General features: G+C 41.2%; 1 protein-coding gene across 5 annotated transcripts in view; it reads left to right on the top strand.

Moving 5' to 3' along the window:
• Positions 1 to 17267, top strand: part of LOC143289820 (carboxyl-terminal PDZ ligand of neuronal nitric oxide synthase protein-like) — a 418763-nt gene extending 401496 nt beyond the window's left edge. For all 5 annotated transcript variants that reach the window (XM_076598986.1, XM_076598991.1, XM_076598989.1 and 2 more), the window contains 2 exons: positions 9474 to 9614; positions 15280 to 17267. In XM_076598986.1, coding sequence (XP_076455101.1) covers positions 9474 to 9614; positions 15280 to 16326 — 1188 coding nt within the window. In that variant the 3' untranslated portion in view covers positions 16327 to 17267. The remainder of the gene's footprint in view (positions 1 to 9473; positions 9615 to 15279) is intronic.
• The last annotated feature ends 701 nt before the right edge of the window (positions 17268 to 17968 follow it).

The following is a 17968-nucleotide window of genomic DNA, read 5'->3' as shown; positions in this document are numbered from 1 at the left end:
TTCAAAGTTCTAAATATTTCCACAATAGAGCTCCTTGTCTGTAACTTTGACACCGGTATAACGAACTGGATTTACCCCCTTCTCAATATTACCCCCGGGGGTAGATTTTGTGTGGCTTTAAACATATTACTCGATGGTACATCCAGATTGACACCCCACCTATCCCATACAAGTCTAGCCTCTCACTTTTGGAAGAAGTACATCAAAAGAGCTTAAATCAAATGAAAATGCAATACGATAGGAGGGGGTCATTTTGTGATATCCCAGAATTACCCTCTTAATGATCGGGGATAGTTCTGGTACATCTGGGGGTAGGTCTGGGAATCCAGAAATATCACGGGGGTAAAAGCAGTTCAGACGCGGAGTACAAGTGTGTGTGTGTGTGTGTGTGTGTGTGTGTGTGTGTGCATGCGTGCATATGTATGGGTCTATGTCTGTGTATGTTTATCAGTGTGAATATGGTGTGTTTTCGTGTGTGTCTGTCTGTCTGTCTGTGTGGAGTGTGTGTGTGTGTGTGTGTGTGTGTGTGTGTGTGTGATTATGTACGTGCGAGTGTGTATGTGATTGTGTGTGTGCGTGATTGCATGAACATATACGCGAGCTTGTGTGCGTGCATGCGTGCGTGTGTATGTGTGTATGTGCGTGTGTGTTTATGTGTGTGTGTGTGTGTGCATGCGTGCGTGGTTGCATGAACATATTCGCGAGCTTGTGTGCGTGCACGCGTGTGTGCGTGTGTATGTGCGTGTGTGTGTGTGTGTGTGTGTACGCGCGCGCGGGCGCGCGCATGTGTGTGTATGTGATTATGTGTGTGCGTGGTTGCATGAACATGTACGCGTGCTTGTCTGCGTGCATGCGTGCGTGTGTATTTGCGTGTGTGTGTTAGTGTGTGCACGCACGCGCTTGCTCGTGGAAGGCACACAAATACACACAGAGAGATTACGAATACGAATGGTTTATTCAGCAAAAAGCCTTTGCCCCATGTGTAGGGGTATGTGTAGACATCTTCAGTCTTGTAATCTTTATTTTTTTTTTAAATATCATGTCAGCGCAATTTCTCTACTTTAAACGCGTTACACAAATAAGATTTCGCACAGAATCAGTATTTGTAGAGTACATCAAAAACCAAAGGCATCTGGGTTTTTAAGAGAGAGAGAGAACAATAAACGATAACGACAACGTTCTTTTATTCAGATTAAGGCCAAAGCCCCTTACTGAAGGGGGTTATACAGGAAAATAAACGAAGAAAATGACTTGACACGATAAACCAACATCACAAAACAACCAAAAGTAGCTACTACAATACTCAACAACATTCACAAAAATAACTATTCGAAGTCTCTTCAATGCTTCAGAGAGAGAGAGAGAGAACTCAGAATTCTTTTAATGTCAATAGCTTATCCGCCCTAATGACATGGGGGTACAATCAAAACAACAACAAAATAGTTCTTTAAAAAAAAAAAAAGAAAAAAAAAAGAGAAAGATGAAACGACTATTCAAAACATACAATTTTTGAAAATCCATTGATAAGGAAACTACATAATTTCGACCATCCAGTTTACAAAGTCAGTTTCTTTAAGAACAACAGTGAGTGATGTTTTTTCTTCGAAGATTATATGCTTCGGCAGTATACTTCGCAAGAGACTGGATTGAATTTTCCTGATGTACGTTACGTACACTGAACAGATCCTCATTCTTTGCAGAACATGTTTTAAAGACAGTACATTTTTCACGAATATCAGCATACGCTTTGCAATGAAACTCATTCTCCTTTATAAAACCGCACGTCGGACAAGGGGAGAGTATGGATGGGTTGATTTGAAACCAATTCTTATGAGCATCCAAGAGATCTCAACCTAAACCTGGTTAAACTGATTCTATGCCACTTGTTGGTTACAACTGTGATATATTTTTATATTCCAAAAACCCTTTTAAACTGATAGAACCAACTGTATTTTTCATTTGTTTCCATTTCATAATGCCAGTCTTGCTTATATGAAGCAATAAGTCTATTTCTGTGAATTCAGAAATAAATCTTTTTTCGCATCCAACTCCCTGACACATCCACTCGATTCCAAATCCATGTATTGTTAATGTTTTCTTAACCAAATATACCCAATTTTCCTTCCGTCCCTCTTGTTCGTTTAATAACATAACATACACTTGTTTACAAAGTCTCGATGCAGGAATTTTAACCAATATTTGACACATTTCACATATGATCTTATATGTAATGGGTATCTTCCAGTCTCTCTGTATAACACAGTGTTCGATGCATGCAAAGGTACCTTTAAAAAAACGTTTGATAGCAAAAGTGTGCATCTTTTCGATATCTTTATTATCACCAAGTCCCCATATTTCAGAACCATAGGTCAACATTGGTTCGACTTGAGCATCAAAAAGTTTCCAGAAAATAGATAAATCCATGGAACCTAGTTTATTTAAGCATCTCAAAATTTCAATAACCCCTTTCTTTCCTTCCTACATGTTTCTGCTCTTGTGCTTGTCATGCTGAGTTTAGTTGTAAATAACGTACCAAGATATTTATAAATATTCGTTATTTTTAATTCATCAGTACCATAGTGCCATTTTTCATGTCTAGATAGGTGGCCCCTTTCCTGAATACAATTACATTAGTTTTTTCAAGATTTATTTCTAAAAATAATCTATGTGCTTCTTGTTTCAATGCATTTAACTGATTTTGAAGTCCTATGGTCGTGCTAGACAAGAGAATACCACCGTCTGCAAATAACATTAGAAATATTTCGACAGCTCCAGGGATCATTTGAATTCCATGTTTACCTCTTCTTTTTTTTCTTCTTTTTTTTGTTGTTGTTTGTTTGTTGTTTTTTGTTGTTGTTGTTGGTTATTTCTACTGCCACTTGATTTATAAAAATAAAATTTTTTTTTTTTTTTTAAACGAAAACACTGATGGACTTAACAAGCAACCATGCTTTACTCATCTTGGGCAATCAGATGTATCTAAATACACACACCTGTCACGCACACACACCAAGACTGAATCATACACACCACGAAGAGCCATATAAATCTTACCGTCTACTCCACTTTTGCGTAACACATTCCACAGGTTATTTCTATTTACAGAGTCAAACGCCTTGCGAAAATCGACACTTTACACAAATAAGAGTTCGCACAGAATCAGCATTTGTAGAGTACATCAGTTAAACTAAAGGCATCTGGGTTTTTAAGAGAGAGAGAGAGAGAGAGAGAGAGAGAGAGAAAACAATGAATGATAACGATAACGGTAACGATCTTTTATTCAGATTAAGGCCAAAGCCCCTTACTGAAGGGGGTCATGCAAGAAAATAAATGAAGAAATGACTTGGCACGATAAACCAACATCACAAAACAACCAAAAGTAGCAAATACAATACTCAACAACATTCTCAAAAATAACTATTCGAAGTCTCTTCAATGCTTCAGAGAGAGAGAGAGAGAGAGACGAAACGAAGTGAAACGAATTTTTATTTCACGAAGGCAGTGGAGTAAGCACAGCTGCTTGTTTACATTCAGTCCTCAAGGGCAAAGATGAAAGAAAAGCGAAGAGAAAGACAAAAAAGACAAAGCAATGGCAACACACACACACACACACACACACAAGGTGTCAAATTTGAAAGATTCATGTAAGTTAGATTTGATTTTTTTGAAATTTGATTCAGTTTTCAAATTTTCTAGGATATGATTCCATAACCAACACACTGAATATGCAAGGCTTGATTTACATGAAATAACCATTGTAAATGGAAGGTTTGTATTATGTGAATGTCGATAATCATTAAAAGTAAACAGAGAGAGAGAGAGAGTGGTGGTGTGCTTATGTATGTGTTTGCACACGCATGTCTTGGAATTGTGTGTGTGTGTGTGTGTGTGCGTGTATATTTGTGTTTGTGCGGGGGCGTGGGGGCCGGGGCGGGGGGTGGGGGGAGAGAAGGGAGGAACAGACAGAGGGAGAGAGACAGAGAGGGAGGGAGCGTTCAAAGAAACTGTAGTGCTAAAATGATATTTTCTCTCTCTCTCTCTCTCTCTCTCACACACACACACACACACACACACACACACACACACCACACACGCGCGCGCACACACGCGCGCATACTCACACACACACACACACACACACACACACATACACATACGCATACAACAGACGTGCTCGTTAACTCGCATTCATATGCAGTGGCGTGCGAGCACGTACGTACGTACGTACGCACACACACACACACACACACACACACCACACCACACCACACCACACCACACCACCACGACTACGACTACTACTACTACTGCTACTACTACTACGCCATATAGAATAATGTTTATCAAGAAGCTCCAATTGTAATAGGCTGGGGGTACTTGCAGTTGTGCGGGTGGTGGATTTCGTGTACAGGGGATATGATCCAGAAGTGCCCCCGGGAGGCGGGTAGGGGATTACCCCAGGGGGTACAAATGAGGGTAGGGGGTGTACATCCAGTACGTTACACTGGCATGATCAGCGGACCTACCTCTATTTACTAGTACCAAATTAAAACAGTTTTGCAAACAATTAGTGCAATTATATTGAGAAAACTTTGAAAACTTTACAAATCAAAGCTAGGTTGATCGCATGCGCCTCTCGCGATGAGCGAAGCTGATCAGGGTTGTCTATAATTCAAAGCCAGCGCCTGTGAAGAGCTGAGCAGCAGTAGCCTGCTTTATGTCCCAAATGAAGGGTTTGAACGGACTTCGATCTTCCTTTTCTTCAAGAACTTTCTGGTTGTATTCCACTGTACCTCTTACTTTAGTGAACGGAAGCTCTTGGTGAGAGAAATGCACATCACTTCAAAGCCATTGTATGAGAAGCGCCCAGCTGCAGCAGCTTTCACTATCCAGTTGTTTCACGAGCAACAGAACTTTGTTGCTTGGTATAGCCACAGTCAGGTTTACGTCGACACCCACTTCATGTGATCTAGCCGACGTAGACCAGTAGAGGCAGAGGACTCATCATTCATCACAATCAGAACGAAAAAATCCGAACATGGTCGGCAGACAGTTGTGGGATGGTGGTGAATATTGGTTCTTCAAGAAAGATGGGTGTCACAAAGACAGAACATCGATGTTGACTGTGATAAAGACTCACGAAGAGATAAAAACGTTTGAGACTGGGTTGAAAAAGGCCAGAGAAGGTGGGGAAGAAACTGAGAAACTCGTTTTGAATGACAGATTTTTACCACATACAGCCTATTTCTTTTTTCGGAAAAGCCAATACCCGTAGGCATTGTTAATTTGTGGCAACCGTGTTTTTCTGAAGGTTGAAGGTATGCAGAATCGATTTCTATAATTTGCCAAGCGCCACCTTGCTCCAGTCTCCCATGGTAACGGCTCAAACAATATGGCCGCCACGCCAAACGAACATGAACATTTTATCCAAAAAATCAACAACTGAGTCAACCAGAAGTAAACAATACTGCTTGAGATGACGACAGTTGGTTACATGCCAATCGTACAACGCCAGCCCATCAACTTGATACGCTTCACACAGTTGTGTTGAGATGCAAGCACATCCCCAGACAACTTGGCCAACACCATGTTGTTATAACAGTCGACGAATTCCTCTTCTGGAGACTGATGGAGCTCAAGTGGACCAAACCAGAGTACCAGGACTTTTTGATTGTGAGATTAAGAGGTCTTCATACCACTATGAACTTTCTTCAGATTATTGGAAAGCATGTACAGGGATCAGGTCTCCTGGAAGCTTGGATTGAAAGTAACATCTTTGGTCCAGGAACAGCAGAACAGGTGATGTCTGGAAAGTCCTATGCCCGGGGGATGAGAGGACACAAGTTGACACTTCAAGCACTTTGGTGATTGCTTGTTCCCAAGCTCTTGATGTTCATCAAAGACACAAACCAAGATCTAGAAAGACAGATACAGGATGAACTGTCCACTGATGGCACAGATGGACTGATGAAGTTGTTTGCTTCTCCAAATTTCAGCAAGGCTATGGATGCATTTGTGTCAAGCAATGACAATCCCAACTTCAAGTTCTGGTGGACATACATGCAGATGGTCCAGATTCTCCTACTTTTCACCAGAGCACACAGAGAAGACCTTTGGCAACTACATCTGCATGCTTTTGGCGAAATGTTACCCTATTTCATGTGGTATAACCACCACAACTACGCCAAATAGGGATCCATCTACTTATGTTAGATGAATCAGTTGCCGGAGAACGTCAAGGCAGAATTTGAAAAGGGCAACTTAGTGGTCAAGAGGTCACCTCAGCAGTTAACCAAGTTGACCCTGGCCAAAGTCAGGAATGGCTTAACAACACAGGGAAGAAGGGTGGTGGAATAGTAGGCATCACCAAAACAACCACAGTGCTGAACAGGTGGGCCCTCTCCTACTACCTCAGATATCACATCAGCAGTGAAACGAAATGTACCTTAGGACTGAGGCAAGATGACAACTTCACACACAATGAATGCAACCCAGCAAGACAAAGGCTTGATCTGAGGGATGAAAATAAGCTGCTGACCACTTTGCAAACCCTTAAGCTCTTCACAGACGAGGCATCCACAGACTTGCAGAACATTGCAACAAAGAACGTTATCCCCTGCAATATCACTGAACATTTGTTGACAGTCAAAGAAAGGGGTCAAGGCCAGCTGATCAAATTCGCTGACAAGTGCAGTTCAGAGACACTTTGCACAGGAACAAATGCCTGGCATTCACAAAGTTGGAAGAGACGTCAATCTGCAAGGCATACTACAGCATGAGCTGCTTCCTGCCCCAGCTGCTATAGCAGAAATGACTGGCAATCTCTGTTCTGGTCAGAAATCCCTTTTAGCAGATGCTCTGATTGGTGACACACCTTGCTCCCCAAACCTTCAACCTGCTGACCTTGGAGAAGAACCCACACTCATCATTGATGGCCAAGCACTAGCTGACACATTTGTTGAATCTGTTCTTCAGAGTGGCGCTGTCTTCACTCGAATTGATGTTGTGTTTGACAGGTACTATGAAATGTCCATCAAGAGTGGCATCAGACAAAAACGAGGCAAGCATGCAGTGCCCGTGAGGAGAGAGATCCAAAGCAGAGAAGTCCCTCTACCACAAAAGTGGGAAAACTTCATTGCCTTTGCAGAGAACAAAGCTGACCTGGCCAATTTCTTGTCTCACCAACTGATCCTTCTGGCACTTGAAAACAAGATCATTGTAGTTTCTGGGGGCTTCAGTGATGTAGAGCAGGTTGAGTCCTCAGCTCCTGGTGTAAACACTGAAGAGTTACAAGCCAAACACAAGGAGGCCGACCCTCGGCTTATTCTTCACTGTGTGAAGAGCCAAGCTTCAAGCGCTGTTGTTGCTGCACGAGATACGGATGTGCTGGTCCTTCTACTCGCCCACTACAACAAAATGCCATGCTCAAAAGTGTGGATGAAAGCGAGAACGTCAAAGAACAGAAAGTACATTCCAGTCCCACACCATTGTAGATCAGCTTCCCTCTGACAACAGTTTCCTCAGTGCCTTACCGGCATTTCATTCACTTACAGGAAGTGATACGACATCGTTCCTGCTGGCCATACCAAGATCTTGCTTCAAAGTCTTCAAAGAACATCATGACCCCCTTGCAACACTTGGAAGAGGTGAACGGTCTCACCAAGCGTGTGCTGATGCAGAGGCCTTCATCTGTAAAGTGTACAACATAGACACTGCTTCCGTAGACGATGCAAGGTCAGTTCTGTTTGTTCGAGCCCAGCCCTTGGAAACCTTGCCACCAACACATGACGCCCTGTCGTTCCATATCATGCGAGCACATTACCAGGCACTTGTCTGGAACCAAGCTGACAAACAACGTCCAGTGCTGCCCAAACCAGAGACCATGGGATGGACCATCAACAATGGCGCATTTGCACCTATTCTGAGGTCTCTTCCAGCAGTGCCTGAATCCTGCGTTGATCTCATTAACACAGTGTCAAAGGAGTAACTGCCAGTGCAGAAAGTATAAACTGCAATGTACTGGTGCATGCAAGTGCAGCACTGGTGACTCTGTCTGCAGAAACAGCAATACTTGAAAGCATGAACAGAAAGGGCTTAGTCTCTTGTTATCAGCAGGCATTGTTCCTCTTTCATTTACATACACTACATTACACGAATTGAACCAGAAAATCGTGAATAGTTAAGCCTCTGTGCCATTCATTTAATAGTACGAATTTGACACCTTCTTTGTATTTACTACCTTCTTTGTGTTCGATTCCTTTGCTGTTTAGTTTGGTCAGTCAAAGGCTTACTTATGTAATTATCATTCAGATAACTCAAATTTGACTGTTTTTACATTTCCCATGTACAAAGAATTTAAAATCAAAACTAAAAGGCATAGATGTTAATTTTCATTATTTCATTTCTTTGCGCTGGGAGGGGTCGGGGGTACATTTTGATAGAAAGATGATCCAGTCCTTACAATTATGAAGAGAAATACAAGTTTGAAATGCTTATATGTTTTTTTTCGAACTTTTTGCTCAGAATTATTTGAAATAAACACTAAAGTTTGTGTCCACTAACGCCTGAAGGAGATTTCTGTTCCGCGAGGCGGCCATTTTGAATAACTAATCATATCTTGGAAAAGAAGCGAGATTTCACATGGCAAATTTGATAAATGAATTTAGCACACCCAAATTTATCCTTTATGGAATGACATGCAGCATAAATTAACCAAAAATGCTTACCACTTTTAAACCAGTTGGAAATCTTTTATTTTAAAATGGTCTATATTAAAATTAAAAAATTTTTTTTAAAAAGGTTATCAGATGATGGAAGGGAATTAGGGGCAGGGGAGTTCAGAACAAAAGCACTACAGTGATGGGGTGCGGATGCAAGGAGATTACCAATAAAGAGGACAGTGTCGGCGCAGGAAGTATCGACGTTTTAGGTTAAAAGTTAAGAAAGAGGAAGGTGTTATAGACTAAAACGATCTTGAGGACAGAGGAGAATTTAGAACAGAAAGTACTGAGACAGGAGACAGAGTGGTCAAGAGAGATAAGCTGGAATGTAATTTAAAAGTTCGGAGAATCGAGGGTGAGCAAGGGTACACAGCTTTCAAATCTAACGGAGTTTGAAAGACAGGTCAGGGGGAGTGAAATGTTGCTGGAAGAGAAGAGTTTCATGGTAGAAACAAGCAGGGTAGGGATGGGGGTGGTGCCTGATGGGAAGTGACTTTGAGTGTTTGGAGCTAGATTGAAGCACTCAGACTTACTTCACAAGATCAGTTAAATGGGTGTACGTAACTCTGGTGTTTTTGAAATACAGCGTGTGCGTAACTCTGGTGATGTTAAAATATAATGTGTGCATAACTCTGATGTTGTTCAAATACATAGTGTACGTAACTCTGGTGTTGTTGAAATAGGGTGTGTTCATAATTGTAATGATATTGAAGCCGAGGATGTGAGCCGTGCAGTGCTGTGTTCACACCACAGGCCAGAGCTCACCAGCTGTTGCTGCACAACAAGGACTTGTTGGACCACATGACCCAGCTGGTCAACAAACTGCAAGGGCTGGAGATGAAGGTTACGGGGGTCAGCCAACCCACCCACCTTTTGCCTCACTCTCCCACACAGGTCAGTCCAAGCTCATAACGTGAGTTTTTTTGGTCTTTTTAATGAGAAAATTATGTACGGTCCTTCAGACTTTAGTCTTGTTCATTATTTTTGTATTCCAAATAAAATGTGCCACTGTTGTGTTTCTCTGAAGTCATTCTGTGTTTCAGTTGGAACAATAAACACAAATGGAATGAAATGTGCATATGAAAATGATGCATTCATTGCATGGTTACCACTGGTATTCTACACATATGTGCATGTAATTTTGACTTCGGTTTAAAACAAAAAGATTTCCCTGAACGCGTATTTTGAACCATTTTTCATTTCATGCAGTTTGGTCTTACTTGTGTGAATGCTGCAAGACTGTAGGTGAAGTGTGGGAGTTTCATATGCACTTGCCTTTATCTCAGATGGATGTGTGTTGACCGACTCACTGTCACTGGTGACTGGCAAACAAAAATCAAATCAGCGATAGATTTTACGTCTGTAGACCTTCAGGCTCACAGGTGAACTGCCCACGCCAAGGACCTAATCACTAATGATCACCCTTCCCAAGAAAGGAAATCTCCCAACACAACCAGAACGATCGCACCATCAGATTGATCCATCAGTAATGAAGGATCCAATCCTTAAAATCCTCTCGAGTCATCAGCACTGACCAGACTGGAACATATATGGAAGAACAACAACATCAGTGAAACACAATATCTGGCTCCTATGTAGACTGGAATATTCCATCTTACTGTATGTCTGTGAGACATTAATTTTATTGTATTATATTAATTTTATTGTATTATATCTTACTGTATTGCATTGTGTTGTATGACTTATCACAGCAAATTTTTCTCTGTGAAATCCAGTCTAGTCCAGGGCAGATACAAAAATGGTCAAAATGTGTGCAACAAAACCGTTCTTTTCACGATAAAATAGAATAAATCATACTGATCACGCTGATATAAAGTTGACCACTGTAGGTGGGCAGGGAACATGATTAGATTTTGATTTTTAATAATTATTTTTCACACATCTGGCCATGAGAGAGCGCCATACAAAGAGTGGCAAGGCAAGATCAAGCCAGGGTTACGCAAGCGCGGAATGAGGGGTCGCCAGAGGAAAGTGTACAGCGCGGTACGGTACATGTAACTGACTGCTGCCGCGCTGATGCTGCCCTATACCTCGGTTAGTAGGACACTCCGCCAGATGACAGATACCGTACAGAAAATAAGAAAACTCTTTGGGGTCAAAAGGAAACAAATGTTTTCAATTTCATGTAGTTTATACTAAATCGATGAAAGACACAAATTCGCTTTTATGAATGTTTTCCAGTTTCTTACCAGTCATGACATTTCTTAAAGAATTAAAACAGTATTATACTGACTGCAAAGGTGAATTTATGAAGGCAGCATGCGATCATTTAGTTCGTAAGTACAATTTTGTTGACATTACGCAATGCACAACTTGGAAATACTTCATGCTCTGCTTATTAACAGGTAATATATAAATATCTAAATATGTGTTAAACCAGGTTTGTTTCAATGAACATTGTCGGAAATGTAAAAACAGTCAAATTTGAGTTATCTGAATGATAATTACATAAGTAAGCCTTTGACTGACCAAACTAAACAGCAAAGGAATCGAATACAAAGGTGTCAAATTCGTACTATTAAATTAATGGAACAGAGGCTTAACTATTCACGATTTTCTGGTTCAGTTCGTGTAGTTTAGTGTATGTAAATGAAAGAGGAACAATGTCCAGACAATTAATTCAGAAAGCATGGAAGGCAGATGATGGCCAAATCAACCAGCATCATGTCTTGATGTGAAAAGAACGGTATGAAATACATCTTTTTCTTTGGAAATAACCGATATTTGCAAATGTCACTCACGAACCCTGGCGCAGTAGACAGTCAGTTTACCATGGGAAAGAAAATGCATCTGGCTGGAGTATGAAGGTGGCAAAATGAAGTGCATCGGATAGTCATGAAGAGCAAAGACTGCCTGGAAGATGAAAATGGGTCAGTCTCAGAACTTCGTTGGAAATCGGGGTCTTTCAGTCTGATGTGTTTACATGTGTTTAAAATGATTATTCATATGTTTTACATGTGATCATGATTGCAATTGAATAGAGAAATGTCTGGAACATTTTTCTGAGAATCTGTTTTGTCCTTGTTTTTAAATGTGTTGAAAATCATTGAAAACATCCAAAATTTCGGCGCCATTTTGTGACATTGCTATGTGTCTGAACTTGAAGTGGTCAGAAACAAATAAGTACAAATCTTAATAAAACCCAGTACACACAGACCTTATCTATATTCATTTGTTGTTATAAATTAATAAAACATAGATCATCAATGAAAACTCATCTATCTTCGACAGGACATACTCAGTTTCTGGTGAAAATGTCTATTCAACTACTTAAAAGCAATCGACGTCGCATATTAATTTTCACTTCCTCTTTTCTGTGTTACTTTTGTGCATGTAAATGTCCCAATAAAAATATACATGCAAACAAAATTAGAACTGTTTTCATATAAATCATGCGGATTGATTGCGGAAAAGCGTAAATCAGTTTGACAAACACCCTTCAATCTTGTGTGTTTGAATACAGATTCAGATAATGTGTTGTTTCCAAGAATGTGTGAAATGTACATATATGTTACACGGAAATCTCCGATATGTTCATTCGCCCCAGTGGTTGATGTATTGTTTGAAAATAAACTGTTTATGTTAATTTTGACGTTGTTATGGTTGGTTTATGCATTTTTCTCTCATCCGATTAAGTTTAGACACAATCACTGTTTCTGACACATGGCGGGATGCGGTAATATTCGGATACTGGCGTAAGATTTCGAAACAAGTCAACTCATGTTGTTCGATAAGACTGATTTTCGTTGAATACTTGTTGCATCAAAAATTGCAAACAGCAAAGTTCAAAGTAGAAAGTCACCCCTGAAAATACCTTGATTCTGGCTTATGCTGTCTTGTGAAGTTATATCACGAAATGATGTATTATCAGTTTATTTGACAGACGAAGTGTGGAATGAAAAAAAATGTTTTATCCGAAAAACATGTCAGCCCCTACGATCTTATCGTATTGCAGAATTGATAAGAACAGCCACATTTTACATCACACAAGTTCTGAAAAACCAAACTGTGCACTGATTGTAAATGATTAAAAAACGAAAAGAAATGTTTGAAGCATTTCACGTTTAGAAGTGCTTGAGATGAAGTCAAGTGTTACGTTTGGACACGGAACACATGTCCTTCCGTTCTGCTTTACGCAGATAATAAAATTTCTTATTCTTAGTTTTTGTTTTGGTTGTTGTTGCTTTGTTTTAGTTTTATTTTGTTTTTTCCTCATAATTTTACTTTTATTACATTTTGTTTTTCTGTAATCCTACAGATTTGTACATTGTGAGGATAAAGCTAATCAGTTTTCTGTTTACTGATCGAATAAAAAGATACAAAGAATCCGATGCTTTTATTGCAATTATTCAGATAAAGAGGATAACCTTTGTCAAGTAATATTAATTATACTGTTCCCATTTCATAGTATAATCAACAGTAGTACTTTAAACAGTTAAACATTGGAGAGAATTGATGTGAAAATGGAGTGCCTGCTAGTTTTCTGATAAAAGTAAAATCATCCAGGGTGGAGAAACTAGTCAAGGTATTTTGGGTTCCATGTTACATATGTCAAAAGTTTTTAGGTAATCATTGATAAAATACAAAAATTTGCTCAGACTAATAATAATTTAATATCATTATTGATATTATCAAGATCATTATTATTACTTATATCCCACGCTAAATTGACGTATACTTTGCCAGGGTTCATGAGTCACATTTGCAAATATCGGTTATTTCCAAAGAAAAAGATGTATTTCATACCATTCTTTTCACATCAAGACATGATGTTGGTCGATTTGGCCATCATCAGTGTGATCCGTATGATTTATTCTATTTTATCGTAAAAAGAACGGTTTTGTTGCACACATTTTGACCTAACGCAAATTTTAATATAAATTTCCTGGCCTAGTCTACTGTCCCCGGGGAAAGTGCACCAATACAGTCCAGCACCACCCATATATATATATATATATATATATATATATATATATATATATATATATAAATATATATATATATTAAAGTAGTTGTTGTTGTTGACTTTTTTGTGTTTGCAGTTGTATTGTCTGGACGCTAGTCAGTCATTCGGATGAGGCGATAAACCGAGGTCCCGTGTGCAACGTGCATTTAGCGCACGTAAAAGAACCCACGGCAACAAAAGGCTTCTCCCTGGCAAAATTCTGTAGAAAAATCCACTTCGATAGAAAAACATATAAAACTGCAGGCAGAATAAAAGATAAAAAGAAGGGATGGCGCTGTCAGTGTAGCGACGTGCTCTCCTTGGAGAGAGCAGCCCGAATTTCACACAGAGAAATCTGTTGTGACAAAAAGAGAAATACAAATACAAAATATTTCTTTCACACACTCGTAGTGGGTTTTCCTACGATTTTTGTTGTTGTTGTTGTTCTTTTTGCCAGGGGCAAACCTTTTATGGGTTATTTTACGTGCGCTGAGTGCACGCTGCATATGGGACCTCGGTTAATCGTCTCTGCCAATGACTTGTGTCAAGACCACCACTCAAAGTCCAGTGGAGGAGAAGGAAATTCTGGCGAGTGAAGGATTCGATCCTGTTCTCAGATTCTCTCGCTTCCTCCACATGGACCCTAAAGGCGGATCTGGAAACATTTTATCCTAAAAATGCTTATTGGGTTACGAATTATAAATATTAAAAAATAGATAAAACAAAAATTAAATTTCTCCCTTCATTCCTCAACAGTCTGTGGGATCTGTTTTTCTCTCTCAAAATACTTGAAACGAAAACGCATATTCGCACATATTCATGTGATTATTCAATGTTAGAATTCAACAGCTTTAGATGCAGTTGCTAAATGTATGTATCAAGCATTTATGATAAGAAATAAGTTGTTGTGTTAAATCGTCTTTTCTGTGTGCATCTACTGGTGAGTTTAAACATAAATGATGACTGGATTCCCTAGAATTTCTTATCACTATCACTGACTGGATTCTTATTTGATTCCATAACGTGATCTGAGTCGTAACATAGCGTGACTTTATATGCAGTGTGTAACCTACATGTGCAACTTTGCAGCGTGTTTATGTATCATGTGTACATGTACGTGGTGACTTGTACCTGTGTGGCTGTGTGTTTCGTTTTAGTTTTCTTATGTTTTGTGAATTCATCTGCAGCAGATATGTATCATAATGTGAATTTAAATGTGAAAGCATAAAAACCTTACCACGAAAGGCTGAGACCTTTCATAGTTAAACCATCAAAAATCTCCTTATCTATCTAAGACAAATGAATCAAGGGCACAAACACGTCTTTCAAAAGCTGTAAAAAGAATGAATATTTCAAAAGTGTAACATATATGTGGACTTTGATTGATTAGTAGTGATTCTTTTATCCAGCACCTACTAAACAAGAACAGCAACGTTTGCTCCTATGAGGTGAACAGCTTCACACCAACGCTTGGTAGTGCTTCCTCCCTTCCCGCAAATAAATGGATTGAAGAAACAAAACCAGGAACGTCACATTCATTTCATTCATTGTGTACAGAATACTTTCACCTCATCCCATGTTGTTTTCCTCCAGGTGCCAGCTCTACCAGACCCCACCACGCCCAGGGCGGCACCAGTTCACCTGCCGCAGTTCCCAGACAGCGAGGACAACGGGTATCTGAGCACAGTGCGGGACAACGCCACCTACCACAACACCCAGGCCGCCAGCCTGGACGCAGAGTCCCCGGACAGTGGCCACAAGGAGATGTCTTCCGAGAGCTTGACCTTCACCGTGGCCCAGGCTGACATCAACGGCTGGAGCCACAACTTCAATAGCGGCTCCCCAGCCAAGCAAACTCCCAGAAATCCGTTTGAGAGCAGCTTCAACCCCACGTCCACCGTACCAGACAAGAAGGGGGAGGAAGGATATGGGGGTTGCGTTCCCCAGGAAGAGTCGTCCTGCCTGATCCACCCCTTGCCTTTCCAGGAATCGATGGCCAGCAGACGGGCTCACAACTTGAGCTCCCCCACTCCCAGGATTGAACCTCCACCCAGAGTGCACCGCTCCTCCCGAAGTTTTGACCGCTCCGAGCGAGGAAGTTGGTACGGTGGAGGTGGGGAAGGAGGAGGGCCGCTTTCCTCCATGTCCATGACGGATTCGGGTACCAGCAGCATAACCATGACGACGGAATCGGACTACTATTCCTGTTACGCCAGTCGAGGACTCCTTGCGAGCTACCAGCGCCATGTTCCAATGAACGGCGGGGTTAGTCACGGGCTGAATGCACTCATGCGCTATAGTGACAGCAGCGCGCGCTCTTCCCTGAACAGCGAAGGCAACTGGGACAGCGCGGCCTCCCTGTCTGCACTGCGCCATAACCTGGACTTGAAGGTGAACGAACTGAAGCACTCCCCTCACGACCCTATGCCCAGCTACAGCCAGCGAACCTTCCACACAAACAGCAAGCACGACCACCATAGCGGCAACGGCCGCTGGAAGATGCGGATCAGCTACACATCAGACGACAACAGTGAGAACTCAGAGGAGCTGAACGCCACGCCTACCTCTCCTTCCAAGGGGAATAATGCACACAAGAATGAATTATCGGCCTTGGAGGAGTTTGACACGATTCGGTCGTGACTCGGTTTGTGTTAGAAATTAAAGCCAGGAACCTACATGACCGTTCATATGAAGAAGAAAACTGCAGCTTTCATGAACATACTACATACTGTACACATGCCGAGTGTGCAGGACATTGTTCGAGCGTGTAGGTTATTCACATTCACTTTGTGCATTTTATTCAGGCTTTTTCACGCACATGGCTCACGAAGCATGCGCAAGACCATTCACACACACTCCAACGCACGTGGGCGCTCGCATACTCGATTGCACATTCACACACACACACACACACACACACACACACGATAAGTGGACAGGAGGGGTCTGACAGCTGTCTGACACGGACCCGGCCGTGTGTTTGTCAGTCGACACGTCCAAACACTCCAAGAAAACACAGAGGACTTTTGTTTTGCTGATCACGTTTACACATTGATGCACAATCAGTAGAGACTGTGAGAAATATTTTAAACATACTGTGTAATGAAATAGTTCGTCAACCCCTGATGATGTGCATGGCGGTACTTGCGCTGGGTTTGTTTGTTTGTTTGTTTGTTGGGTTTTTTTCTCTCTTCTTTTTTTTTAGTCTGCGTTTGGGCAAAAAAAAAAAAAAGAAAAAGAAAAGCTGATTTTTGTCCGAAAAGTTCTCTGTTGTTCCTAGGACCACTTGGTTTAGAAAAAAAAAAAGTTTCATTTCTCCCTGCCGAGCGATTTCATTGGTGTGTCAAATGTGATTTTTTTTTTTAAGACGAGCACAAGGCAACCAAACACACACATACACACACACACACACACACACACACACACACACACACAGCACAACCTCATGTTCTTCCACTTCGAATCGTAGGATGCTGGCATGTACTGTAAAGTTTTCGGTGGCCTTCGCAAATATCACTATTCCATGTTGCTTTCTTCTTCTGTCTGTGATTAATCCTTGCAATCCCGTTTTGTGGGGAGGTGGGGTGGGAAGGGAGGGGGGAGGGGCGGGGGCGGGGGGGGGGGGGGGGGTTCCCCCAGTATCCCTGTCTCATAATGCCTTTCTCTTAACTATTTTTGTCGGGTTGCAAACACGATGATACAGACCATTCAGTAGTAAAGCCATTGTATGATTTTGAAATCATGGCTGTCTGGTTCGCAGAAATTAGGACCAGGGGACATATCTGCTGACATACTGTTTTGTCTGATAAAGAGAAAACCGGTTTAGTGATGAGCTGCACCCTCTTCGTTGTCTTTGTTCCCCACCTCCACCCTTCCACTTCCGCCTGCTACCAAGTTTTGGCTCACGTGTGTGAACAAAGTGCGTCTGTGCAATAACCCTGATGCGGTTGTGTCTATGTGTCTACAGGTATATCTAGGTGGGAGAGAGAGAGAGAGGGGGGGGGAGGGAAGGAGAGTGTGTATGTGTGTGTGTGTGTGTCCCCGTGGTAAAGTTTAACCGATCCGTTTTCTCTAGAAATACTTTGTCAGTACCAAATCTGGTTTAAGCATAGAGCAAAAAGACATTATATAAATCTTTGTTTTAAATGAATTATTCTTCCTCTCGGTTTTCCAGATTAAACCGTATTTCGGGATCGTGAACGTTTTATTTCGTTTAGTCAACGGTATATTTTTGTATGATCCCAAGGATATGTATGTGTCGTCCCGGTATGTTGCTGGGTAA

Source organism: Babylonia areolata, chromosome 14 (genome assembly GCF_041734735.1).
Source record: "Babylonia areolata isolate BAREFJ2019XMU chromosome 14, ASM4173473v1, whole genome shotgun sequence".
In the NCBI taxonomy this organism is placed as follows: Eukaryota; Metazoa; Mollusca; class Gastropoda; order Neogastropoda; family Buccinidae; genus Babylonia; species Babylonia areolata.
This window is presented reverse-complemented; position numbering and strand designations above follow the sequence as displayed.